The sequence below is a fragment of the Eurytemora carolleeae genome, unplaced genomic scaffold, assembly GCF_000591075.1.
Source record: "Eurytemora carolleeae unplaced genomic scaffold, Eaff_2.0 scaffold627, whole genome shotgun sequence".
NCBI classification, from domain to species: domain Eukaryota; kingdom Metazoa; phylum Arthropoda; class Copepoda; order Calanoida; family Temoridae; genus Eurytemora; species Eurytemora carolleeae.
Genome location: NW_019396515.1, coordinates 58,666 through 85,113, shown reverse-complemented (window position 1 = coordinate 85,113; position 26,448 = coordinate 58,666). Strand labels below are relative to the sequence as shown.

General features: G+C 32.4%; 2 protein-coding genes across 4 annotated transcripts; both read right to left on the bottom strand.

The window, feature by feature from the left end:
• Positions 1-91: 91 nt before the first annotated feature.
• Positions 92-18,004, bottom strand: LOC111704694 (presenilin-1). Its single transcript, XM_023477007.1, has 17 exons — positions 17,917-18,004; positions 17,329-17,429; positions 15,963-16,047; positions 15,642-15,776; positions 14,707-14,840; positions 13,126-13,211; positions 12,669-12,742; positions 11,613-11,704; positions 10,466-10,510; positions 9,918-9,980; positions 9,549-9,623; positions 7,647-7,682; positions 6,731-6,914; positions 6,503-6,568; positions 4,047-4,124; positions 3,741-3,835; positions 92-991 (listed from the first exon to the last, which is right to left on the bottom strand). Exons 2-17 carry the CDS (start codon positions 17,409-17,411, stop codon positions 874-876), a joined length of 1,449 nt encoding a protein of 482 aa, XP_023332775.1. The 5' UTR covers positions 17,412-17,429; positions 17,917-18,004; the 3' UTR covers positions 92-873.
• LOC111704703 (centrosomal protein of 19 kDa) lies at positions 17,970-25,983 on the bottom strand. 3 transcript variants are annotated; one of them, XM_023477023.1, is made up of 9 exons: positions 25,921-25,983; positions 25,082-25,154; positions 24,110-24,188; positions 22,897-23,004; positions 22,211-22,267; positions 21,206-21,257; positions 20,820-20,889; positions 19,214-19,560; positions 17,970-18,911 (listed from the first exon to the last, which is right to left on the bottom strand). In XM_023477023.1, exons 2-9 carry the CDS (start codon positions 25,110-25,112, stop codon positions 18,747-18,749), a joined length of 909 nt encoding a protein of 302 aa, XP_023332791.1. In that variant the 5' UTR covers positions 25,113-25,154; positions 25,921-25,983; the 3' UTR covers positions 17,970-18,746. The 3 variants fall into 3 exon arrangements, with proteins under 3 accessions (XP_023332791.1, XP_023332790.1, XP_023332792.1); XM_023477022.1 differs by having other exon boundaries at positions 25,925-25,983; XM_023477024.1 differs by lacking the exon at positions 22,897-23,004 and having other exon boundaries at positions 25,925-25,983.
• Positions 25,984-26,448: the final 465 nt, after the last annotated feature.

The window sequence follows — 26,448 nt, the reverse complement described above, 5'->3', positions numbered from 1 at the left end:
AATGCACTATACTCTGCGCAATGTACATTGTACGCTGTACGCTGTACATTAATTAAAGTACATATTACTTGTCCCAACAATACCCCAAACGTATTAAGAAAATAAATTTAATCAATTAGATAAAACATTAATACAAGCAAAACATATCACAACGTAAATGCAATAATGAATCAAATGACAATTAATCAATCAAACTATAATGAAAAGTTTTATCATGCAGAATATTTGCAATAATAATAATAATTAATTATTTGTGTATTAGTTTCTGGGTTAAAATATGGACCGGGGGGCTGCTATCAACTTATATTGGATTGTCTGAAGTATGGTGGAGAGAGGTAATTGTCAATATTGTTAGAGCACTTCTCAATACCGTCGCCATCAAATACAGATAAAACAGATAAAGAAAAAGAGATCATCTGTTTTTGTCTTGAATCTAGGAAAGGTTGTTAAGTGGTACTATTTCTATTTCGAGCCAAATTTCTTTTTAGAGTATACAAAGAAATTCCTATAAAATAACAAAGAACGGGTAAAAGCTGAAACACCATATACTCTTAAAACAAACTTAGAACGATAAAAAATAGTAGCAATGTTGAAAAAAGCACTCTACCCATCTTTTCGAATTTGTGTAAACTGTTATTAATATTTAAAATTTGTTGATTTAATCATGGTTATCGATTATTTAGGTATATTTCATGAATTTCAGCTATCCCAGCCATCAAACGGATGGTTAGAAGCTTTTTTCTGATTTAAAGTGCGTTTTTTATGAATATTTTATCAGCTGACAGAAAATTTTTAAAAGTAAGAATAACGCGGTCTTTGGATGAATATTTGATTAGCTGTCAGTACATTCCAGAAGTAAGAATACCGCGGTCTTTAGATGAATATTTGATCAGCTGAGAGAACATTGCAGAAAGGAGACACTATCTCGCTGGTGAGGAAGTAGAAGATAAGACCAAAAGTGATGGAGATGGGCAGAGCAGGCAGGGCGCGTCTAAACAAGAAACATCAAGCTTAATTTTCAAATGATTAAAATATAAGAAACTGCACAAATCTACATAATTAAGCTCTTCCCTCATATATATATTATAATCTTATGCGGAAAAAATTTAATAATGGAATTTCACGGGCAACGCCGGGCACTTCAACTAGTTATTGATAAATGGAGACAAAAAAATGAAAGAGGCTACTGTCGATACATGTGTTCAAAATTTGAATTAATCTTCAGTTTCTTATTTACCATCTAATGTTACTCTTAAGCAAATTTTCCCTCTAGTAATGATAGCTGCATACCGGATATGTTTATCAAATACTTATTATAAACGCATAAAATAGAATATGCTATGATTCATCACTCAACCTACGTTTATTTCACAGATAAAATATGTTAATAAAACTCGTTGAGAACCTAATATGCTGCATCCTAGTTTGGATGAAAACTAAATGATGAAAAACATAATAAACAACATAACAAATGTCCAATTAAATAACAGGAAAAATCCTCCAACTTCAAGAAACAAATACGTAGGGCCAAAATTTGATAAATATAAACTGCCTACTGCCGGTTTGAATTTGAATCACTGATTCTAACCTTCTTAACTTTGAATCCGTGGTTCAAATTTGAACTCGGTGCAGTAGGAAGTGCTGTGAAAAAAAAATATTGTAGCTAAAAAAAAAATTTCTGGAAAATCAAGTTAAAATCATTTTAGCCAATGTTACCCACAGGGTATCCATGGGTTCACTCCAAAATGTTCAGCCAATTTGGTTCAGCCGTTTGGCCAGCTATAGCTAACATATATACATATATCTATCTATACATGTAAAGTTGAAATCTCCTCTGATTGTCTGCTTGTTTGTTTGTCCGTTCATTACTCAAGAAACCCTGAACCGATTTGCCTCAAATATTGATTGGGAAATTTGGGAGACCCATAGGAATGTTCTCAGCTTGGTTTAGAGAATCTAAGTTGAGTGGGTCGTAATTTACGACCAAGTGCGGGTAAACGGAAAGAGTAACTATAAGCAACCTGGGCAACGCTGGGTTCCCAAGTTCGTATATATATATATATATATGAGTGAAGAGCTTTATTTTATAGAGTTAAAGGAATATATCAAGAGAAGGAAGTTCTTCTATTCCTAATCCTAATCAAAACTCCCGGAGGTGATCAAGCTTCTTTACAAGAAAATGGTTTTGTGTCATTTCATAGAAAGCAAATCAAATCAAGTTTAAATCTGAAATACAAGAGGAAAATTGATATTATTCAAAACTCACGTTACAACACCTTCATGGACCTATTCAAGGGACTGTACACTAAAAGTGACTCTCCATTAAGGATTGGAATATCTGATCTAAACCCGAGCTTCTAAAACCTTTATAACTAAGAAACAACGATTTTGTAGATGTTCTATCCAATAAGTGTTTTTGTACAACACTTATTTCTGCAGTGTTTTTATTGAATCCCCCATAATAAAAAATTATCATTTTCCTGTTGCCTACATCAAGTTTTGCCTAAGAAAAAAAAGGCCTTAAAAAGTTTAGAAGGGTGCCGTCTTTAATTGGACAAGGCCAGGGTTGGTGGGCTGTTAATGGGCTTTTTTGGGTTATATTGTTTTTTTTTTTAAAAGAATTTTTCTAATTATTGCCTTTTCTTCCCTTTTGTAATGATAAACTCTTCAAGAAATAAGGTTTACTATCAGCTGTATTGATTTTAGGGAGTTTACAGCACTAAAACTGACACATTTATTCATTTTCTATGACGAAAACCAATGATCTTAACAAAGTGAATCAAGTAGAAATAATGAGTTATTTAAAAAATATTAAATTAATCAAAGTAGTCAACCTACTCACTCTGGACTTACAGACGGTTTCGGGTTTTAAACCAGACAAATCCAATTGTAGAATTTTTTTGAAGCAATCGATCATCTGCAGTGCTTGTTTTTTTTAAAATAAAAAATTGAAAAACCCAAGAAGATACACAAAACTACATCAGAGTTTTCAAAACTTGTTGCGATAGAAAAAGGATATAAAATTTCTTTATCATTTTTATTTGTGAATGAGCTGAAATTTTTCGGCATTTATTGTGAAACGTCCAATATATAAGCTTGTACAACAACTATTGAATAGAAAGATGGCTTATTAGGCTTAAGTTATCTTAATAAGTACAATCCAATGGACTTAAAACACAGCAACTATGAGTGCACAAACGATTAATGAAATGTGGGCAGACGCTGAACTCCAACCTTCGAGTGTGCGAGGTGGGGAAGACTTCACTGCCGCGCTAGATTAAAAGCATGATTAAGGGGGGATGACATTTGAAGATCGAGATTGAATCCTAGCCGCAGCGCTCGGCCCAGAAAGTGTCATAACTAAACCTAACCCGTGGCCGCAGCGCTCGGCTCCCTAGCCTGTCCTAGCCGCAGCGCTCGGCCCAGAAAGTTTCTTAACCTAACCTAACTAAATAAATGAAAGTGTCCTAACTTAACCTAAACCGTGGCCGCAGTGTTTAGCCCCCTAGCCTGTCCTAGTCGCAGCACTCGGCCCAGAAAGTGTCTTAACCTAACCTAACCCTAAATAAATACTAATTTAATTGAAAATTGTTGAAAAAGTGGTCATGTACAAAAGTAAAATCTGCAGTGAAGTCTTCCCCACCTCGCACACTCGAAGGTTGGAGTTCAGCGTCTGCCTGAAATGTGGTCTTCATATTCCAGTTTATGGGTCCAACTGTAAACTGTTCAGTGTCCAGTACCTGAACAAAGCTAGGAAGACAAGGGTTAAGCAGAGTCCAATCAGAATTGCCACGAAGCATGCCAGGGTAGTATTCCAGTCACCATTACTACTAGCCTAGTTCAACCATGTCATCCTTACAAGAACTTACTTCAAGTGACTTTGTTGTAATTTCAAATCACAAAGCTGGTCACAAAATTAATATTGTGGAAAATATTGTCATTTTTCAAGCTTAAATAGATAAATTGAGGGTCACTTGAAATTCTAACTTCAGAAAATTCAACATTTGCATATTTCAAGTAAGAAATGTAGGCAAGGATTGACTTTCCTTTCCAACCAGGATGGAGTAGAAGATAAAATCTCCTAAACCAAGCTTTACTCCTCTATCCTCATCATCCTCCTCCATCTAAAAAAACAGCATCTTATATACGGCCAAAGCCAACTAAATCAGTCTAAAAAAACAATTTACCTTGGACCAAATCTAATGAATATGAGCTACGTGGCTAAACTGCCAGTTCAATTTGAATCACCGATTAAAAGTTTAAGATTCAAAAAGGATTTAAATCCGTGATTCAAATTTGAACCGACTGTAGGAAGTTCAGCGACCCTGCAAATTCATTAAATTTGGTCCCAGGAAAAACTTGTTTAATGTTCTTCCAGGTTTAATCCAATCATAATAATAGACAAAACAAATGATATTATTCATAATTGGGACAGACAGATTTCAATGGTTTTGACGATATATAAAGTGGAGAGAGTCGTGATTGTGTATGTGTTTTTATGTTTGGTGTATGCGTGTCTGTTTGATACTTACAGACGATCAAACGGAAACGATGAAAAATATCACTTCAGGATATGACCACCACGGGATATTTAAGAGGAACTTAAGTAATCCCTAGTTCTTCATAATATGGAGATAAATGCTTGATCCCTAGTTTCCCGACACAGAAGTTCCTACTACTGCATGGGACACCAAGTTAAGTTAATTAATTCGGTAGTTCTGAAGTCAAAAGCACAAGCTTGGATAATGATCATAAAATCAACAACGCTAAAATCTGATTGGTTCAAAGCAATTCGACCGAGAGGAGTGAATAAATCAAACTTAAGTAAATCCTTAGTTGATATTGGTATTTAAAATACGTTTTTCACAGAGTTTCATTTAATCACTATTTTACCAATAAAAAAGGCTTCCATTTTCTAAGAATTATAAATATAAATTTGTTTTCCAATGAGAAGCAGAAAACAATACAAAAACAATTTAGACCTTATCATCGTACTTTTTCTATTTAAACCAGACTTTTAAAGTTAAATAAGAAAAGTATTAAAAAAAAATCAAATTATGATAATATAATACTGCCTGTCAATAAGACCAAAACGAATCATTTTAGTAAAGTAATCATATAATAAAAATATAGTTTATTGACAATTACTCTATATACTTTTTTAAAACAAGAGTTGAACAGAAGGAACGGTGCAGGGTCGGTAAATGCTCCCCTTGAATGAGTATCTTTGTACAGAACCCCTTTGGCAGTTACCCAAGGAAGATACGTTCACTGGCCGCGTTGAATTATAAGAAGAGAGAGATTAGTAAATATTTTAGGGTTAGGTTATGACAGGCAAGGGGGCCAAACGTCCCGGCTAGGGGCCGAGTATCGCGGCTAGAACAGACTCTCTCTGTCTTGTAAATCAACGCGGCATGCGCACATAACTTTCTTAGGCTTCTACCAACCCCGTTATAATCTGTGGTGAAAAGTTGTCAAAAACTATTTTCGCATACATAAGAGAAATCCAGTGAAATCCCAGAGATTTACAATAACACTAATACCTAACACTCCATTTATTATTTACAGAGCAAAGAAATCCAAATGAAATTAATGATCAGACAACAGCCACAGTTGTTACCCAATATTGATGTCACTACTCTAGATGTTTGCTTTGCTACATTGTTGTTGCTACCGTGTTGTTACATGCTGCTGTTGTTGTAGTTTCATTTTGTCATTGCCTGCCATTGTTGTTGTCGCAGCCCAAAAAAAAACACCCAAAAAAAAACAATAAAACCCACTTTCAAAACCCACTTGTAAGTGGATTTTTTTGGGGTTTATTGGGTTTTTATAGACTTCTAATAAACGTTTTTTCTTCACTCTTATAATGATAAAAGGTCTACTATCAACTAAATTGATTTTTCAAAATATGTTGCGATAGAATAAGGATATAAAATCCCTTTAGCATTTTTATGTTGAAGTGAATCGAAGTTTTTCGGTATTTAACAATGGTCTTCCTTCTTGAGCATATAATTATCTAGCGATTAATCGAAGTAAAAATATGTATCCAAGTGAGAAAATAGAAGTAGCCTAAAATTCATAGAACTACATATTCTATGAAAAAAATTGCAGTATTTCACCTATGAAGGCCCCCTATGAAGAAGGGAGGTGATATTATTGTATTTGAAGTGTATCTATATATGATTACAGCCTATTATCTCAACAATATTATTATTTTTAAGAACTTAATATAAAATTCACCTATTGCTTCAGAAGTCTTATTGTTCTAAATTAATATGAATTTACAAATTGAAAAACTCAAAAAAACCCCCCCCCCCCAAAAAAACACTCCAAAATCAAATATAACCCAAAAAACCACTGAGTTTTTTCTGAAAAAAACCTGTTTTTTTCCAACCCTGCTTTTGTGGCTTAATAAAGTTGCTATATTGTTATTACCTCATGTTGTTATCGCTGGGTTATTATCTATTGTTGTTGTTTGATTAAGTTGCTATAAATTTGTTACCTGCTGTTGTTGTTGTTGGCGTTGTCTAGCAAGGTGGGCTCTATGCTCCTCAGGGTGTTCTTCCATCTAAACAAAGCATTTGAGAATCTAAAGGTGGGTGGGGGGGGGGGGGGTAAACTCAGGTTTGTTTACATTTCCCGGAGCATTTATGAAAAATAGCATTTATAAAAACTATGCAGGTCGTACAAAACATCTAACATCAGTGGTTTAAATTCAGATTTTGCTTACCCATTCTCTAACTCGCTGTGCTCGCGATTCTTCCCTACTCTGTGGATTCTCTTGTCCCCATCCCTCGGTAAACCCATCAAGTTCGTCCTGACGTCCACCATGCTCCCTCGGCCGGCCAGCCGATCCTTTCCTTCGGCCGCCAGTATCTCTAGCTTCAGGCCTAGCGCTTCCTGAAGCCATGGCACTGGAACAATAATAAGTTGAGTTAAATAACAAAAATTATCGCAATTTTACGAGAAAAAAAACGTCTAATTCTTCAAAATAAGTTTTCCAGATTTGTCTTCGGTAATTTTTGTCTGGAATTTTTGATAAACAACAAACAATCAACCATCATTCCATACATAAGGTACAAATACATAATAGATATTTTTAACATATTAATAAATACTCATTAATTTTTTTCAGAGTAATATTCGCTAGATTTGAGAAAATAAATAATTTGACATTATTGAAAATAAATATTTTGATATGAAATAAATACCATTTTTCCACAAAAATTCAATTTTAAAAAGTAAATGTGAATTATAAACTATCACTGTTTACAGGGGGTGGGGTATATATATATATACTATACAGGAGGGTGTGTGTGTAAATATACTATATTGGGGTAGGGTGTGTACTGCACAGTGTGTGCCTAAAAACCGGCATTTCGACCGGGCGGGAATTATTTTTCCATCAAAATCTGCATCAAAGTTCTTTAATGTTTACTGTAAGAAATTCATTTTTCTTTAACTCAAGATTAGATTCTTGAAGATAGACATTGGAAATTGAAATATTGTTTGTTTTTATACTCTTAAAAATTTTCATTTATATCTACATAGGGTTGTTTACAACGCATTTATTCTATGTTTTAAGATAATAATTGAATTTTATGATGTCATTCACTGTTTATATAAATCTGTATGATTTTGTTTACCTATTCTCTTGTGAGTTTTCTTCTATTCTCCTGCGTCTGAAAGAAAAATTAAATTAAATTATCTCAGAATTGGGGGGAGGGGGGGAATGGAGGGAGTTGTCAATAACAAACAAAAACTAGATTAATCTGGATTGTGGATAATACGTAGAATATAATCATTAGCAGGGGAAAATGTGGGTTAAGATTTCTAATTGGCTTTTAATGCCTGAATATGATTGAATCTTAATGCGTAATTAAATATGTTTAAATCTACAACTTAAACGTAATTGGTATACACAGTGTTCCTAAAGAGCAAAAAAAGTTTAACTTGGTATTGGGGAGCAAATCATTCAATCCTCTTACTTTCTTCCATCTTCATTCTAAATCTTGATCCTATACTTTTCTGTCTTAATCCTAATCCTTTATCCTTTACAATCTTCACCTTCCATTTTTCCCAATAATTCTTATCCTAATCCTTCTTTAGTTTTTCTTTACTCTTCTATCTCGACATACTTCATTTCTTTTCCAGTCTTTTATTTTTATCTACCATCTTGGCTCTTCTATCTTCATCTGTTAAATCATACTTTTGCATTTACATTATACAAACATCAATATCTCACGGGGACAATGAGATAAGTTTTCCTGGTCCATTATGGAGTTAATGGAATTCTCTATCATCCTCTAAGAATTTTAAATGGTATTTACCCCCTTTGTTTGGTCCTCGGTGCCCGTTTGGTGCAAGTTGTTGTGAGTTGTGGGGTTCTCACAACACAAATAAAAAATGAAATAGGTTACTAGACGTTCTTAAATGTAAAGACCTCAGTTTTGAAAGGAGACTCATGAAAATTTATATCGAATAAGATAATACATGCAGAAAGTTCTGGGAAAAGAAATTAATGGAATCAAAGTTACTACGCACGTAAAAGGTGTCTTCAGTTGTACAGGGTGTGTCTTATAAAAACATCAATAATTCACCCTCATACATGAGAACCAGAAACAAGTTGAATTTGTTCCGCAATACCAAGTTAAACTTTTTTACTCGTAAGGAACTTTTTCATAAGTATACTTTATTATTTTTTTTTAATGAGACTTTTTAGTAGCAGATTTTATGGACTTGAAATATTATTTGTGAAGACATTGTATGGTTAAGTGGAATTTTCTTTGGGTGTGATAGTAAACTGCGCTGACGCAGATTTGTTATTAAAATAGTTCGAATATTAATACTAATTTTTTATTAACATTCAACCTACAGTAAAAGTTTTATATTTTGCAGGCTATATACGCTTGCATTAACCCTATCCCTGCTGGGGTACTTGAAAACCAGGATATGATGGGGGGGGGGGGGGGTCAATTTGACCCCTCTATTGAATGCCTTATGCTCTACTTTAAGAATCTGCAAAAAAATAACAAATTTGCAAAAAAATTATTTTTTTGCAAAATCCAGTTATATTGTAAAAATATGCAAAAAAAAAAACTTTGTAACATTTTTAATAACATGATGTGTAATTAAGAAAAACGAAAATGTGCAAATTTCTATTGACAGATTGGATGCAAATTTGCAAAAATGTGTTTACAAAACTTGTGCAATCCGTTTCCTTTTGCCATAGGCTTTCCAAAAAGCTGAAGTCGATCTAACTCTGAAAACTGAAAGTGGGTCAAAACAAAGATTTAGTTTGTTACAGGAATAAGTAGTCATTCAAGCAATTTTCCCGAGTCCTTCGGCAGTTAGTTTAAATGCCTGGTTTTAGACCTAAAGGTAGGGGTATGGGTATTTAGGATTTATGTAAAAAAAACTTCCCCCTCCCCCCCACCAGCGGGAATATGGTTAACAGAAATAAGAAAATCCCCGAGAAAAGCTTGATATTACAAAAAATGCAACAAAAGAAGACTGTTAATTGTGTATCAGTACGGTTTAACGTTTACCTGGCTGGTGCCTGCTGTTCTTCTTCCTCCCCATCAGCTGTAGTAGTTGTTGCAACAAGAGCATAAACCATTCCACTTAATTCAAATTACCTTTAATATCTGATCTCTATTTAATTATTTTTTTTTAAGAATCTATGAACCAGTGCAATTCATAAAAGATGGACATACTTTCATCTACATCTAAACTAAAGTCCCATTAAACTGAAGTATTTACAATAAACATATCTATATAATATAACTTGATTGAATGGCATGTCTGTACTATTTATTGACTACAATATGTTTCTTGTTTTAAACAATCTTCAGGTCAACTGGAGAATTTTTATTTTATATTTAAATATTTTTATCTATATATCTATATATATTTACCTGGAGTAGATGAGGGATGGAAAGATCTGTTCATTTCGTTCTTGAGCAGTTTCTACCAGAATTCTAAATCAGGAACTTTATGAAAACAATATAAATTAAACTTGCAAGAACAATAAGGACTCACAGTCACAACGTATTGCATACAACCAAATATTAAAGCTTTGAATTATACTAACTGAAGTGCCCAGCGTTGCCCGCGGAGTTTTGAAGAAAAAAATACAATTTTTCAAAATTTTTTTTTTGATTTTTGATAAAAAAAATATAGCCTATGTTACCCTTATAAAAGAGAAGAGCTTTATTATATAAATAATACCTACATTCTACAATCTACATATTGTACTGTACTAACATTTAATAATAATGGGTCAGTTTAATTTTTTATGCAACTGCAACGAAAAATTGGAAAATATAGAAAAAAAATTTAAAAAAACGTTAAAAAAGATAAAAAATAATATGTTGTGCTTTTACACAAATTCTCCTGAAATATTCTTGAATAAGACCGATTATAAAACATTGTTAATTGGAATAAAAATTTATGTAGCACTAACCTTAATGGTCCAAAGGGGGCAAGGACAGCAAACAGATCCCACAAACTTAATTATTTATCAGTCAGGACATTTAATTAATTATCAATTTATGAATATCTCAAAAATAACTTTTTAAAAGGAACTTACTAACTACAAGGGCCCGGCGTTGCCCGTGGAAAAAAAATATTTTGAACAAACAAAAATTTCTATTTTTTAGCCTATAAAACCCCGCGGCCACCCATGAATGTCCACAAAAAATGTCAGCCCAATCGATACAGCCGTTTGGCCGGCTGTACGCATGAATGTCTTGTTTTATCATATATATCAATTTATGAATATCTCAAAAATAGCTTTTTTAAAGGAACTGTTCTTACTAAATGTCAATTTATGAATATCTCAAAAATAGCTTTTTTAAAGGAACTGTTCTTACTAAATGTCAATTTATGAATATCTCAAAAATAACTTTTTTATAGAAACTGTTCTTAGTAACTCGCAATTTATAAATATTTTCAAAAATAACTTTTTAAAGGAACTATTCTTAATACCTAGCAATTCAAAAATATCTATAAAATAGCTTTTTAACTTGCAATTTATAAATAACTCTTAAATAGATTTTTTATAGGAACTGTTCTCGCAATTTATAAATATTCTTATTTACTAGCAATTTATAAATATCTATAAAATAGCTTGTTTATAGGAACTGTTCTTAACTTGTAATTTATAAATATTTTAAAAATAGTTTTTTTATAAGAGCTTTTATTTTTTACTATAAATTTATAAATATCTAGAAGATATCTTTTTTAAATGAACTATTATTACTTATAAATATTTCAGAAATACCTTTATTAAAGGGCCTGTTTTTGTAGTTTCACGATTGTACGATTCACAACGGTACCCTAAAAACCTTTACGAAATATGGAAAATATTGTCGTTTTACGGGACTTCGGTGTTTTATTCTGACAGCCAAATTTTTAGAGAAACTAAAAAATTTGAAAATAATTAACTCTAAATAAGAAAACATGGAAATTCATTCATTCTTGATCACAAGCTTGTAAGGGTGCCATTGTGATTCGGAAACAAGGCTCTCTCTAAATGAGAGATCATTTGTAATTACATTCACAGTCCCTTTCATGATTTGGGGTATTTAGCAATTGTCCTGATAATATTCCTAATTACACCGAGTACAACCCAGGTAGTCCAGTTGGGTAGATACTTGATAAATATCAGGGCCATCAGGGCAGACACAAATATCAGGTAGGCCTACCACCAATATTCATAAAATCAGAGATTAGAACTTTACAGTTCTTGATCCCTGGATCAAGCAGAGCAGTGGTCTGTTGTTTTTGCCGTTCTTAGGATTAAATTAATTCATTGGTGATCGTGCTCTTCTAGGGATTAAGAAAGTATTTTTCAGATTTGTTTTCACAGTAGAGATCGAGATGGTTAATTAGAGTGTACACAAAGACTATCCCTTACCACTCAAATATATGTCAAACAAAAGGCAGAGGCGTGTACAGGGGGGGGGGCCATGGGGTCTAAGCCCCCCTTGACCAGTGAAATCTATGGATTTCAGGGAGTTTTTAGGCCCCAACGGGTGCTGAGCCCCACCCCCGTGTGAAAAAAAAAATTAAGCACCCCCCATGAACAAATTCCTGAATACGCCCCTGACTAAGGGGCAGAGTGAAAAATCATAGCGTTTTCCACAAATCTTATTTTCTTTAAAAAATTATTGTTTTTAAACATTTAATAAAAATTGCCAGTTAGTTTCTTTCTTTTCATCTGACACAATGTTTTAAACATATCATTTTATTTATTTTCTGGTTATTATTAACATTTTGGTGGTTTTGTATAATTGATCAATCCATATTTATAAAATATTTCTTTAACTCTACGAGGATAGTTTCATTTCAACTTTACAATCAAGAAAACTGTATTTTTATTATTTATGTTTCTAATTTAAACACACAAAAAATAAAATCATGAGATAAAAAGGGAGAAAGAAAACACTGACGTTTTCTAACAAAAGTTTTAATGAAGAAGAAAATAAATTGATTCTGTTCCTTTTCTGTGTAGAACTAATAAAGTAATATTATTAACTTTTGACGTCTGATTTTATACACGATAAGTTTTCAGTACTAAGTTATCAATATCATTGTAAATGAAATTAATGAAACCTGAATTGATATTTTCTGAAAAGATAAAAAGTAAAAGATTTTATGAATCCCTGTTGAAGTATCAAGGGTGCCTTCCAGTAGATTGACATCATTCCAACTATTCCAAAATTCCATATTATAATCGCTGAAATGAAAACAATGAGGATTGACTATGCATTGATGCTACCCGGAACCCTTATTTTTATTAAATTCCTCCAGAGGTCTAAGTAAAGAAATATTGCCAGATGAGGTCCCATTAATCCCNATTCTTAAACAAATATTTCACTGAGGAATTGTAAATTGAGAGCTAGTACAGAAAATCGAAGAACAGAGATGCTCAATTAAGACATTTTCCCAACCTTCAAAATCCATGTGTTAAAAATTCGCCATAAAAAATAATCAATATTTTGGTTGGATATTTGGCCCAAGCTCTGGGGATATTACAGGCTAGGGGTCCTTGCGCTGCAGCATCGGATTTGATCTTTTGGACAAACGGGATTTAGTATCCAGTCCATTAATTGAGCTCACCGAGCGTGATGTAATCCATAGGCAGGTTGTATGCTTTCAGAACTTCGGAGAGGTACAGGTAGGAGAACAGGAACAGTAGCATTAAACTTTAAATCAGTCTTTCAAATAGTTAACCAAGCACAACAAAGGTGTCTATTTTCTAAAAATCCCCCCCCCCCCCCTCTCTCTCTAAAAGTCATTTTTATCATTCTGGTAAAAATATTCTTTTTTAACGTTTGAGAAATGCTATTATTGATTAATAAGTCAATTCAATAATGTGTCCGTGGAAAATAAATTAATATTTTTCTTTAAATGTTGAGATCATTTCATGAAAATTTGCTTGCCTGTGACAGAATGTAATTACTGTTCGTGAAAGGACGCGGAACTTTTCGTTACAAAATTTCATCAAAAAACTAATGTTTAATCAATTCATTAATTTTCCCCCTTCACATGAAAACAAGTCTTGATGAGTAGATACAGAGGGGATAAGTTGGGGCAAAACTCCAAGTAAGTATTTTTATCAATTGGTAATCTCTGGTTGACTTTATGTGAGTCCGATAATAACTCAAGCACCCCTGGACCGATTTGCTTCAACTTTTGATTGTGGGAACTCGGGTGCCCATGGAAATAGCTTGGTTTCAAGATTCAAGTTGAGTGGGTCGAAAAACAAACATATAAAAATACTAGCTTGGAAACCCAGCTATGCCTGGAGTTTTCCCTATACGTGAAGTCACTCAAAAATTTTCTAAAATCCCAGAACCAGGCTAAGAACATTCTCGTGGTTATGCCGAATTCCCGGGGAATTTAAAAACATCATAAAAAAACTTTTTTTTCTTTCGAATTTTGGGAGAAAAAGAATTTTTTTTTAAGCCTGTCACCCTGAGGTACCTCAAAAAATGCCAACAAATTCGGTCCAGCCGTTTGGCCAGCTGTAGTCGACATATAAATATATAATTATTTTAGCGAAGAGCTTTATTATACACTAGCTGAAGTGCCCGGCGTTGCCCGTGGAATTTTGTCAAATCGAATTTTGATTAAAAAAATTTGGTTAAAAGAAAAAAATTGGAGTTTTGAATCAATTTTTTTAGCCTATTTTACCCCTCGGGCACCCATGGGTTCTCTTAAAAAAGTTCAGCCCATTCGGTCCAGCCGTTTAGCCAGCTATAGCTAACATATATATATATATATATATATATATATATTTTACTATCTGAATGAAAATTCATTAAATATTCTTGATAAAAATAAAATATTAAGTTTTAAGAGAAGTTTAGCTGTTAGTTAAACCAAAATGCGTCATAACAGGAAAAAAGGTTGGGTTAAGTAATTATTTTGTATCTGAATGAAAATTCATTATTAACACTTAATAAAATAACACAATTTAATTCAAAGTTCCGCCGGTTAGTGTCAAGGAGCTTAAAAAAAACCGTCAAACTCCATCACAACCAAAGTTTGATTTACAAGTTAAAAACCAGTCGAACTTAAATTTTTGTTTTGTTTTGAATCGAGATAAAATTTTTTTACATCGATACTAGAGATTTTACCACCTTAACTTTTTTAAATCCATACATCTTTGAAACCTGATTGTGTAATTACTTTCATTTAACAATAAGATTTTCACCTGTCATAACAGCAATGACGGCCAGCATAATACCAGCATTTGCCAGAGCGTTCCAAGCAATAGTTCCAGCATTGTCGCTAGTCTCATGGAACGGTGTGTACACTAAATATGTTCCCTAAAATGAACAGTGTTAATTTAAACTATTCAAGTTGAGTGTATTTAGTTAATCTCTACATTAATCCCTCTGATCTCACCCTGCTTCAGATTACCTGACAATCTCGCATCTTCCAATCAACTCCCTACCTTTCCCAAAACAAGAGAATTTTACGTTCGTATCCAATTATATTCATTATCGTTCACTAACTTAGGGCCAACAACTCAAAAAAAAACTAACCAGGTAAGGCAGGACCAAACTGCATAGTAAAATGTTTATTTGTAATATCTCCTGCTTTGTAGTTGAATAAAAATATGAAAAAAATGAATGAGAAATCAGGAAAATCATCAAAATATTTAAAAAAAAAATTTCCTGATTTAGACTGGGATATATTGTATGCAAATCAAAAATTTACCAAACAAATATAACAATAAAATGTGCCCAATTTGAGGCAAATCGGTCCAGGGGTTCAATCATGAGTTATGATCGGACTTATAAACAAACAAACAGAGATATCTACTTAATAAAGTTACCTTCTCCGTGTAGTAGGTTATAGATGATATTGTAGCAACTACAGAGATATCTACTTTATATATAAAGATACCTTCTCCGTGTAGTAGGTTATAGATGATATTGTAGCAACTACAGAGATATCTACTCAATATATAAAGTTACCTTCTCTGTGTAGTAGGTTATAGATGATATTGTAGCAACTACACCTGAGATATCCACTTTATATATAAAGATACCTTCTCCGTGTAGTAGGTTACAGATGATATTGTAGCAACTAAAGAGATATCTACTTTATAAAAACAAAGATACCTTCTCCGTGTAGTAGGTTATAGATGATATTGTAGCAACTACAACTGCCATACACAGGGTGACTGGAGTAAACAGTTTTATCACATGATGAGCTCCGTATTTTAAACTCAGTTCCTCTTCGTCTTCCTCCTCGATCTATGTATATTGTATATTATAAATAAAAATACATCTCTATTTAATAAAGCTCTTCGTACCTATAGCTAGCAAAACAGCTGAACCAAATTGGCTAAAATTTGTTGACCAAATCACTGCTTTTGGTANTCCCTAAGAAATACCTCAGTTTCGCTTCTAATCAGTGAATAATTTTACTTGCTCTCATACCTGTCTTTCGACCTGTTGCCTCCTGACTCTCTCCGGTCTGGTAGGTCGACCAGCCGGGTCATCAGGTAACAAATCCTGCCTAGAACTAAACCATTATTAGAACATCTGGAGTTGTAAATTTTAGAATTGGATAAATATCCAATGTGGGCACTTTTAATTTCCTTCTAAATCCGCTCTTATTCTCTCTTTTTTGGATATTCCTTTCAGATTCCGACCAATGAGGATTCTCTCATTAAATGGCGCGAAACATTTCAAATTTCCCGGGTTCTCTGATTTTCTTTTCCGGTTTCTCCTCAACGCCACTCCATTGGTTGAGTTAGATATACTTTTGAGGATACATACTTCAGATTAAATTAATCTTGAGATTGACAAAAAGAGAAGATCAGGCATTTATCTTGATCCACATTTCAAAAGTTTTCAGCTAAGGTGTTCTTACTGTTATTGAGAAATGCTCTTTTAATATTTTTGGCAGTTAAATTTCAAGTGAAGATCAATGGCAAAGGGTTGGCATAAAAATCAAATTTAGTAGGTTTTAACGACTTTCAAATCGAAAAACCCCAAACAGCCCAAAACAACACAATAAAACCCACCGGGCTGGGGTTTTTTGTAAACACCCGGGTTTTTTTCAGTCTTGGCTAGATCTCAACCGCTCGTTCAACCGCTCCCGCTGAGTTTTTTTCTCCAAAGTATATAGCATTCCTGATCCATACAAAGATGAGAATTCCAGATTTAGAACGGTACCCTTGAAAACTTTATCTGAGTTCCTGAAAACTTTAGAATGAGAAATCCTTACTACCAGTTACTTAATCTGAGTATCCAATTGACACACTTTGATTTTCTTCTAAACCCGTTCTTTCTTGGATATAGTAGAGAAAAATCAAAAAACCGGTTTTTTTAATTTTGAGAGTCCCTCCCGTTTCTACATATAATCTTAAATGGCGCGCGAAATTTCAAATTTATCGGTTTCATATACGCGAAATTTCCGGCTTCAAATACGCGACTCAAATTGGTTGAATTTTATACACTTTTCAGGATACAAATACAAGATTAGGTTAGTCTCGATATTTAGAAAAAGAGAGGATCTCAATATTCACCATTCTAAAGTTTCCAGCTCTGATCAATAATGTGGAAGATATTTTCGGATTAAAAATGTTTATTTATGATGATTCCTAAATGTTTTCCTTTAGTAGAAATATGCAAGTCGCCTTTGTAGAAAACCCACAATGAAAAATAAACAGTTTTCGAAATTATAAATATTCATAACTAATTCAAACTTGATCAGTCAAGGGTACCATTGCGAATCGGACATTTCCATCTTTTCAATGGCGGGTAAATTGAAATTGAAAATTGCGGATTTTTCTCATACCTGTCTCTACTTCGTCTGCTCTGTACAGTACTCTGCTCTTGCTGGGAGCCTGGCATGTTACCGGTAACAACTAGTTCTGTCATACGAGTTCAGATAGATTCCTAAACAATGTCACGTCAAACTAGAGTAAATTACATTTAAAATTGAAATCTTAGATGTTTTCAATCATAACTTCTCAAAGAGCTATTAAATAGAGAAGAAAAAACATCTTTTAAATTTTTAAAATGTGACTGGGCAAATTTTCTCATACTTATGGTAAAATCAAACAAAAGGAGCTACGAGGTCCCAAACTCGTTCCAATAATGTCGCATGAGCATGACCTTCCTCTTATGTCTAATTTGAATGAAAAATATGAATGTTTTGTAAACTCAGATATTTTCTGAAGTCGCAAAAGGACTAACAAGTAATATTCGCCATAATAATAATAATAATAATAACCATCATTATGTAGAAATAAAGGTTAATTTCGGCCTAAGTTAAATAGTTTGTAAATTTTTTACAATTATTTTAATTTAAATTTAAACTTCACCTAAGGTGGAATCTCAATACAGGATGATATTATCATTATATTTTTCTATAATATTTTACCTATTTTATTAATACTGGATTGTCCTATTTCAAAAATATCTTTCAAAAAGCCATTTTATCTGAAATTAAAGTGATTTTTAGAAAAACAACGGAAGGAGACTATCGTATCAGGAAAAACCTTGGTGTCATGGTGAACAATGAGCATGTTAATGAACAATAAAATATGTGAACTTTGCAATAAAATATTGAATATAATTTACATAAATTACACAAAATCTTAAAATATCACGAATATAAAAAAGGTCACAAGAAGTTAAAATTGCAATATTTGTGGTAACTATCATATTATTGTATACGTTATACCAGGTAAATGTTTTGTTTGCCAAAAAATGCTTATTGGCTCGAATAAATACAAGGTGTTCACTGTCAACTTTCCATAACATGGTGAAAATGAAATCCAAAATCTACAAAATTACAGACAGATGGGAATAAATTATGGAGAGAGGTTCAATGGCTCCAATGGACATATAGAAAAAATAAATCAGACGTTCGGTAATATTACATCGTCGATACGTTGATCTGAACTCCTGACCTACTAACTTTCTACTTACAACAATATCCAACCTACGACAGTTGTTTAATGTGTATAATTTGAGGGTTAGGTTAACATAATTTGTGGACCGACTGCGTCCAGGTTAGGGGCCCGAACGCCGCGGCTAGGATATGCTAGAAGCCAGGCGCTTGCAGCCACGCCCACATGTCAAGCTGGTAGCTGTAAAACCAAATGCAAGCAGGTCAAAAGTTAAATATAGCGGATGTACGAAGGTCAGAAGTATAGTATAGCGGATGTGCGTAGTTTGAAAATACAATATCAGACAATCCTTGATGTTTTACCAAAAGTCGTCTTCCTCAGCATCCTCGTCCTCGCCTGCTGACATGCTACGGGGCGCTGCGATAGGATCGACAGCTGCAGCGGCAGGAACCGGTTTATTTTCTTCCTCGCTCCGCTCAGGAGAATCCAAACCGAACATTTTCTTGTTTGCACTTACCAGCGTCTGAACAGCAAAAAAAATAGAATGATTCTTCTATGGCGCTTTACGCACATTAATCTAGTATAACTATTTAAGCTTATAACTGTTGTTTTTCAAGCCACCATTCTTTTCTTTTCTTTGTACTTTATTTATTAAAACTTTTTTGGTGTTTTCGACCAGCCATACTTTATAGTCTTTCGAAGGTGTCGGTTTAGCCATTTATAAATTTATTGGATACAAACATATAAACAGAAAACCTAATTAAAATCAAGTATAACAGCCAGTTTAAGGATATATTTAACTCTGAATTGGAATTTTTGTTTTACCTGAAGATTTCTTTTTGGAGAATTTACAGGGGTTGAACTGTCGCTGCTTGGACCCGAGTCTAATCCTAGGTTTGAGGATCCAGGGAACCGAGGTCCAAGATCTTCGAGACCTCTAACTTTTGGTTTAAGATCCTCCAGACCTCCAACATTTGACCCTGCGTTAGAAAAACCTCCACTTAAGTTCTCTAAAATCTTTGATTCCATGTCTTTGCCTCCTGGATCCATAGAAACAATGTTTTCAGGATCTCTTTCAGATATTGGATTCTTGTCCTCTATGTCGGATCCAGAATCCCAGTCTGCTGCTTCCTTCACGCCCTTGAACTCAACCTTCTTGTCATAAACAAAACCTTGAAGTAAAAAGATAAAGTTAAGCCAAAGTACTAAACAACCCTTGCACCTTCCATCTCATTTACCTTCCGCACCCTTTACCTTCCACCCCCTCTTCCTTTACCTTTCACCCNCCCCTTTACCTTCCACCACATTTACCTTCCACCCCCCTTTACCTTCCACCACATTTACCTTCCACCCCCCTTTACCTTCCACCACATTTACCTTCCACCCCCCTTTACCTTCCACCACATTTACCTTCCACCCCCCTTTACCTTCTACCCCCTTTACACATTGTAGGTCGATTTTGAATATCTCAATTACTTTATACGGATTTGTAATGAGTATACATACATTCTACACTTCTAAACAACTATGTCAAAAAATTCTGTAAAATTATTTTTGGAAAGAAAAGTTAGATTTTTTTTACAATTTTTTAAGGCGCCTAAAACATAAAGCACAATGCTGATATGGACAACTGCAGGTCCATATTTGATATCTCAATTTCTTCGCACGGATTTGTAATGAGCATAGATTCTACAATTCTGAACACTATTTTCTGTAAAATAATTTTAGCAAGGACAAGTTAGATTTTTTTACATACAGGGTGAGTCAAAAAAATCTGATTTGCGGCGCCTGGAGCAAAATTGTACCTTTTTGTGCAAATCTCCTGTATGGTGTTTTTCCTTTCTTCTTGGTATATTCTGAAGTCTATACGCTGTTCAGTTGAAACCTTAAGAACCATTAAAAACAATTTTTCCGTAAAAATTAGACCAGAACTGAAAATTGCGAATTTTCTTATTACAATTTTGCAAATTTTCTGCGATTCTGTGATTCAATTAAATTTTAGATTTCGATAGAAATAATTTATTTACACATTTTTGTTTTTCTGAACTTTTGATTTTGAGAGAAAAAAAGGCTCGCGGATCTTTTTTTGGGCCATTTGAGTACCAAAATAATACAAATTAAAAAAAAATATATTGAAAAAACACCATTCAGAAGAGTAGTACAAAAAAGGTACAATTTTGCACCAGGCGCCGCAAATCACACTTTTTTGACTCACCCTGTACAAATTGTTTTAAAGCCGCCCGAAACAAATATACACATGCTGATATAGAGGTATCTAAAAATATCTTTATTCCATGATTTTTTTCTCTCGATAGTTTATAAAAATTTTCAGCTAGGACAAAAAAACGATGTGATGTTGGCTCAAACTAAAAAGTTAAAATTTGTTCATTGGAAATTTATTTTTTTTTGATTAAATATTTCTCCCGCTTACCTGGGTCTCCCTTTTTGATATTATTCTTTTCAAAAGAAAGATCCATTATTTCTTTTCTTCTTCTCAACTCCTGATTTTAATCAAATTTATATAGGAATAAATATTTTTGGAAAACAGAAACCATATTTCTTTAATTGAAAAATTGTTAGTCGATCTATTTAATTTACACTCTCAAAACCTAGCTAAGAACATTCCCGTGGTTTTCCCGAGTTCCCAAATAATAACATGAGGCAAAACAGTCAAGAGGTTCCCGAGTAATGATAGGAAAAACAAACAGAGATTAAAACTTGATATAGATGTTTACTCTGAATCTTTGTGATCTGTTCTAATTCATCTTTTTAAAAAATAAGAAAACTTGCAAAACAAGTTGATGAATAAATACTTTCCTTATCTGATAGTTTATTCAAATCCTCTCCAGGGTTCAATTCAAACTCTTTTCTGAAAAAAAGCTTTAAAAAATAAATTTTCAGAAAACCTTTAAGTTATTCGTAAAAGCAACAAACAGGCTACAATCTTTTTGAAATTATGATATTTCTTAGATTCCCAAGCATAGACCATTGTTTAAGTGTTTACCACCATTCTACATGGAATCAGCGCCCCCCCCCCCTACACAGTGGGGTACTTTAGGGGGTCAAGGGGGGTGACTGGTTTTTGATATTTTGATATTTCTTAGATTCCCAAGCATAGATCATTGTTTAAGTGTTTACCACCATTCTACATGGAATCAGCGCCCCCCCCCCCCACACAGTGGGGTATTTTAGGGGGTCATGGGGGGTGACTGGTTTTTGTCTCATTACTCCTCTTATAATGCATTTGTCTTGTGTTTCATGGTGAGAATGGACAAAATGAATATATTCTGATAATGTATTCATTTACAAACATTGTATGAGTTGTAGCTAGAATTTATTTATAATGATTTCAATTTATAATTACTTTTCCCGTTCATATATTTATCCTTGAATGGATCCTGTAATCCTGCAATATCTTTAGATGTCGTCTTTGTTACAGTGAGCTTTTCGACAGATAAACATATATTTTATAGGAAAGTACATAAAAGCACAAAGGTCTGGGATAATCTAAATATATTTGAGGATTAAAAAAGCCATATAGAAAAGATTTAGGTCCTCCAGCAGCACCCAAAAACATTAACGTATTCAGAGTAGCATGTTGAAAAATCCTATTTTAAGAGTTTTCAATGAAATAGCGGGTTTTCGTGGCCGAAATTCTTAAATAAAACATAACATTTAAACCACTTAAAGACTTCTATCAAAAAAAATATTTTTAAGCGTCCAAGCCTTCTTTGACATACAAAAACGGGTTTATGGAATAAAATCATTTTGGCTGACCCCCTGTCTTAANTAAATCAATTTAACATAAACTTTTAAACAAACCTTATATTTTCCAGTCCTTGTTCTTTACTGTTTCCCTTCATGTGCTCTTGAATTAATCTAAACATTGTCTAGTTCAAGGGACTGTCGGCGTAATTTCAAGTGACCACTTGTTAAAACCCTTTAAACCTTTATTACAGGAACATTAATTAATGTATTGTCATCTGTCAATTGTAAGGTTCCGACCATTTCTCCCACTGCAATACACAGACAGGTTTGACGCTTAGAATTCAAAGGTTTTCTTCGGCATAATAGATTGCACTTTTTTTTCAATAAAAAACAAAAAAATCCCTAATACAATCAAAATCAAATATGTAACAAACAATATCATTTAATGTTCAAAGATATTTTTTTTTTCAAAATCATTTTGTGCTTAAAAATATTTGGTGGTTTATAGATTTTTTACGATCATTTCGCTAATAAAGAAATTTTAGACGTAGAAACGCAAATTTTAAATTTAAGTAAAAAGATTGCAAAAGTAAAATTTCCCTTTTTCTATTTCACCCCCCCCCCCCTCCCCAATTTTCAAAATTACTTTCAGAAAATATGGTTACTCACAAAGGATGGCACTTTAAGGGTCTTAGAAACAACCAATTTCAGTCTATTAATAGCCAGGTAAATTTAGTTATAAAAGTCTTATCCTTTGTGAGTAACCCTGTATAAACTTCCAGTCTACACTAATTACAAACCTGATAAGAATCTCAAGTCTGATAGGATTAATACTGCCTAGATGCTTCCTATGTCTGGTTTTTAGTCTTGAGCTAAGCTGACTACAGTCACTCAGCTCAGTTAAATCCCTGAATACATTTATTTTATTTCATTTGTAATTTAAATTAAGAAAATAAATTACATAAAAACCTTTAATTTGCCCTTCTCAACAATAAAATAATAATATCAAATATGATGGCTAAACAGTAAACATGTTACCCGATCTAATATGAAAACTTTATACATTGTAATCAAAAAAATTACCCAGTTTACAATGAACCCAATCTGTCTGCCCAACAATATTATCTTCTATATAATAAAACAAAATATTTGTATATATGTTCCCTATAGCCGTCTTCTATATAATAAAACAAAATATTCGTATATATGTTCCCTATAGCCGTCTTCTATATAATAAAACAAATCATTCGTATATATGTTCCCTATAGCCGTCTTCTATTAATAAAACAAATCATTCGTTTATATATTCCCTGTAGCCGTCTTCTATATAATAAAACAAAACATTTGTATACATGTTCCCTGTAGCCGTCTTCTATATAATAAAACATGACATTCGTATATATGTTCCCTATAGCCGTCTTCTATATAATAAAACAAGACATTTGTATATATGTTCCCTATAGCCGTCTTCTATTAATAAAACAAATCATTCGTTTATATATTCCCTGTAGCCGTCTTCTATATAATAAAACAAGACATTTGTATACATGTTCCCTGTAGCCGTCTTCTATATAATAAAACAAGACATTCGTATACATGTTCCCTGTAGCCGTCTTCTATATAATAAAACATGACATTCGTTTATATATTCCTTATAGCCGTCTTCTATATAATAAAACAAGACATTCGTATATATGTTCCCTATAGCCGTCTTCTATATAATAAAACAAGATATTCGTATATATGTTCCCTATAGCCGTCTGCTGTAAAATATAACAAAATATTCGTATATATGTTCCCTGTAGCCGTCTTCTATATAATAAAACATGACATTCGTATATATGTTCCCTATAGCCGTCTTCTGTATAATAAAACAAGACATTCGTATATATGTTCCCTATAGCCAGCCAAACAGCTGAACCGAATGGGCAGAATTTTTTTTGTGTACACTCATGGTTAGTCTTGGGGTGACAAAGGCTAAATTATCATTACTCTTTAAATTGTTAAAGCTACCTGATTGGCATTGTTCTTTTCTTGCAAACTTCTTTGTCTCGATACAGAATAACTATTGCTGGAGGTTCAAATATTACACCTGAATATTTATCATTATTATAATTAATATCATTATTACTATTTTATAATTTATATCATTAGTATCATTTGTATAATTATTAAAATTATTAATATTATTATTATTATTATTATCATTATTATCATTATTATCATTTGTATTATTATTAAAATTATTAATATCATTATTATCATTATTAACATCAGTATTATCTTTATTAACATTATCAACATTTTTTGCATTATTATCATTATTATCATTATTATCACAATTATCATTATTATCATTATTATCGATATTATCATTAATAACATTATTATCATTATTATCATTATTATCATTATTATCATTATTATCGTTATTATCGTTATTATCGTTATTATCGTTATTATCGTTATTATCATTATTATTATAATTATTATCATTATTATCATTATTATCATTATTATCATTATTATCATTATTATAATTATTATCATTATTAGAATCATTATAATTTTATCATTATTATAATATTAACATTATTATCGTTATTATCATTAATAACATTATTATCATTTTTATCATTATGCTCATTATGATCATTATTATCATTATTATCACTATTATCATTATTATCGTTATTATCATTAGCTTCATTTTATATCATTATTATCATTGTTTTTATTATAATCATTATTATGATTATTATGATTATTATGATTATTTTCATTATTATCATTATTATAATTATTATCATTATTATCATTATAATCTTCATTATCATTATTATCATTATTATCATTACTATCAGTATTATTAGTATTATCATTATTATCATTATTATTAGTATTATCATTATTAACATTATTACCATTATTATCAAAATTATCATTATTATTAGCATTATCATTTTTAACATTAAGGCAACTTACCAATTTTTTTGCAGTGAAAAGTAGACTCCATGATGTATATAGTTTTGTTATTTCAGTCAGCAAATAACAAAACCTTAACGGTTTTCAGATTAAACAAACATTCAACAATCAACTTCATTCATTAAAGGGTATTTCGACGCAATTTCATAATCTCTAATTGTAGAGTGTGATGTACTATTTTCAACGGTACCCTTCAAACCTTTGAATGATCAAATTTAACAAAGATATCCTTTTGTTCATAGCACTTAAAAGATTTCTGGGAAACTTAAGGTTAGAAGTAAAGTCATAGTCAATGCCAGGGTACACTAAATTTTCGCGAAGCTCAATTATCAGCTTTAAAATTAAGAAAATCTACCTCATCCTTAAAATGTCCTGCTAAAAATAGGCTATAAATCAAAGGGTTGCTGGAAATAACGTGAACGATCTACACTCTACAGTCCAACTAAATATCTTCTATTTTTATTAATTAGTATTATGAAAATTTTAAAGGTTCATTATTGATTTTGAATTATGCACGCCCACATATCTACGTTCTACGAGGGTAATGCTTAAAGGGACTGAAAGCGAAATTTCAAGTGACCTTTCGTTTATAAAGAGGCATGTCCGATACACAACGGTACTCTTTAAACTTTTGTCCGGACAACGATGAGGTACCTCCGTGCTAATGTACACTCGCACTAGGCACTTAATTTCCCGAATATCTACAAAATCCTTGATCAAGCAAAAGTTTACAGAGTATCGTTGTAAATTGGACATGCCACTATATAAATGAAAGTTTACTTGAAATTACACTTACAGTCCCCTTAAGATACACATTTAATACATAAAAGCTTACTTACTTACTTAATTAGTATAATATTGCGGCTTTTTTACAGTAACTCCTCTATCAGAGAGCGCAACAGCTAAAGGAATAAAATATCAAAATAACAAGGTGAGGAACATACAGGTTGTCCCACTAAGAAGACGATTCGATCTTTAAAATTATTTGCGGCATCCATTCGTCAATTTAATAAATTTAATTTATTTAATGAAGCTCCTTTCTAATATATATATTTGTATGTATGTATGTATGTATATATATATATATATGTGTATTTATTTTTATGTCAGCAACAGCTAGCCAAACGGCTGGACCTTAATAAATTAAAATTGTAATTACTGTGTTTATTTAAGTTTTAAAATTGTAATGCGAGGGGTCTTGGCACTACAACTTTTGCTTGGTGAGCCCCCTGGTGTTTAAAATTCAGAAATATTTTAAATTATGAACGCAAAAAAATATTGTTATTATTATAAATATTAATGTTAATAATTATATCTAGATTTTTAAAGTTATATTTAACGCACATAAATATTGCAACAATCTGATT

Bases quoted from the DNA above. Each gene is read 5' to 3' on its own strand.
- LOC111704694 (XM_023477007.1), bottom strand. From the start codon at position 17,411: ATGACAGAACTAGTTGTTACCGGTAACATGCCAGGCTCCCAGCAAGAG. The intron at 4,125-6,502 runs GTAACAAATTTA...CTGTTTTTTTAG, and splicing joins GCCAACAACAACAACAGCAG to ATGGAGGAGGATGATGAGGA. The intron at 992-3,740 runs GTACTGGACACT...TTTCTTGTTTAG, and splicing joins GTCTTCCTAGCTTTGTTCAG to ACGCGCCCTGCCTGCTCTGC.
- LOC111704703 (XM_023477023.1), bottom strand. From the start codon at position 25,112: ATGGAGTCTACTTTTCACTGCAAAAAAATTG. The intron at 22,268-22,896 runs GTTTGTAATTAG...GACAATGTTTAG, and splicing joins AGACTTGAGATTCTTATCAG to ATTAATTCAAGAGCACATGA. The intron at 19,561-20,819 runs GTAAGCGGGAGA...TTTTACTTCAAG, and splicing joins TATCAAAAAGGGAGACCCAG to GTTTTGTTTATGACAAGAAG.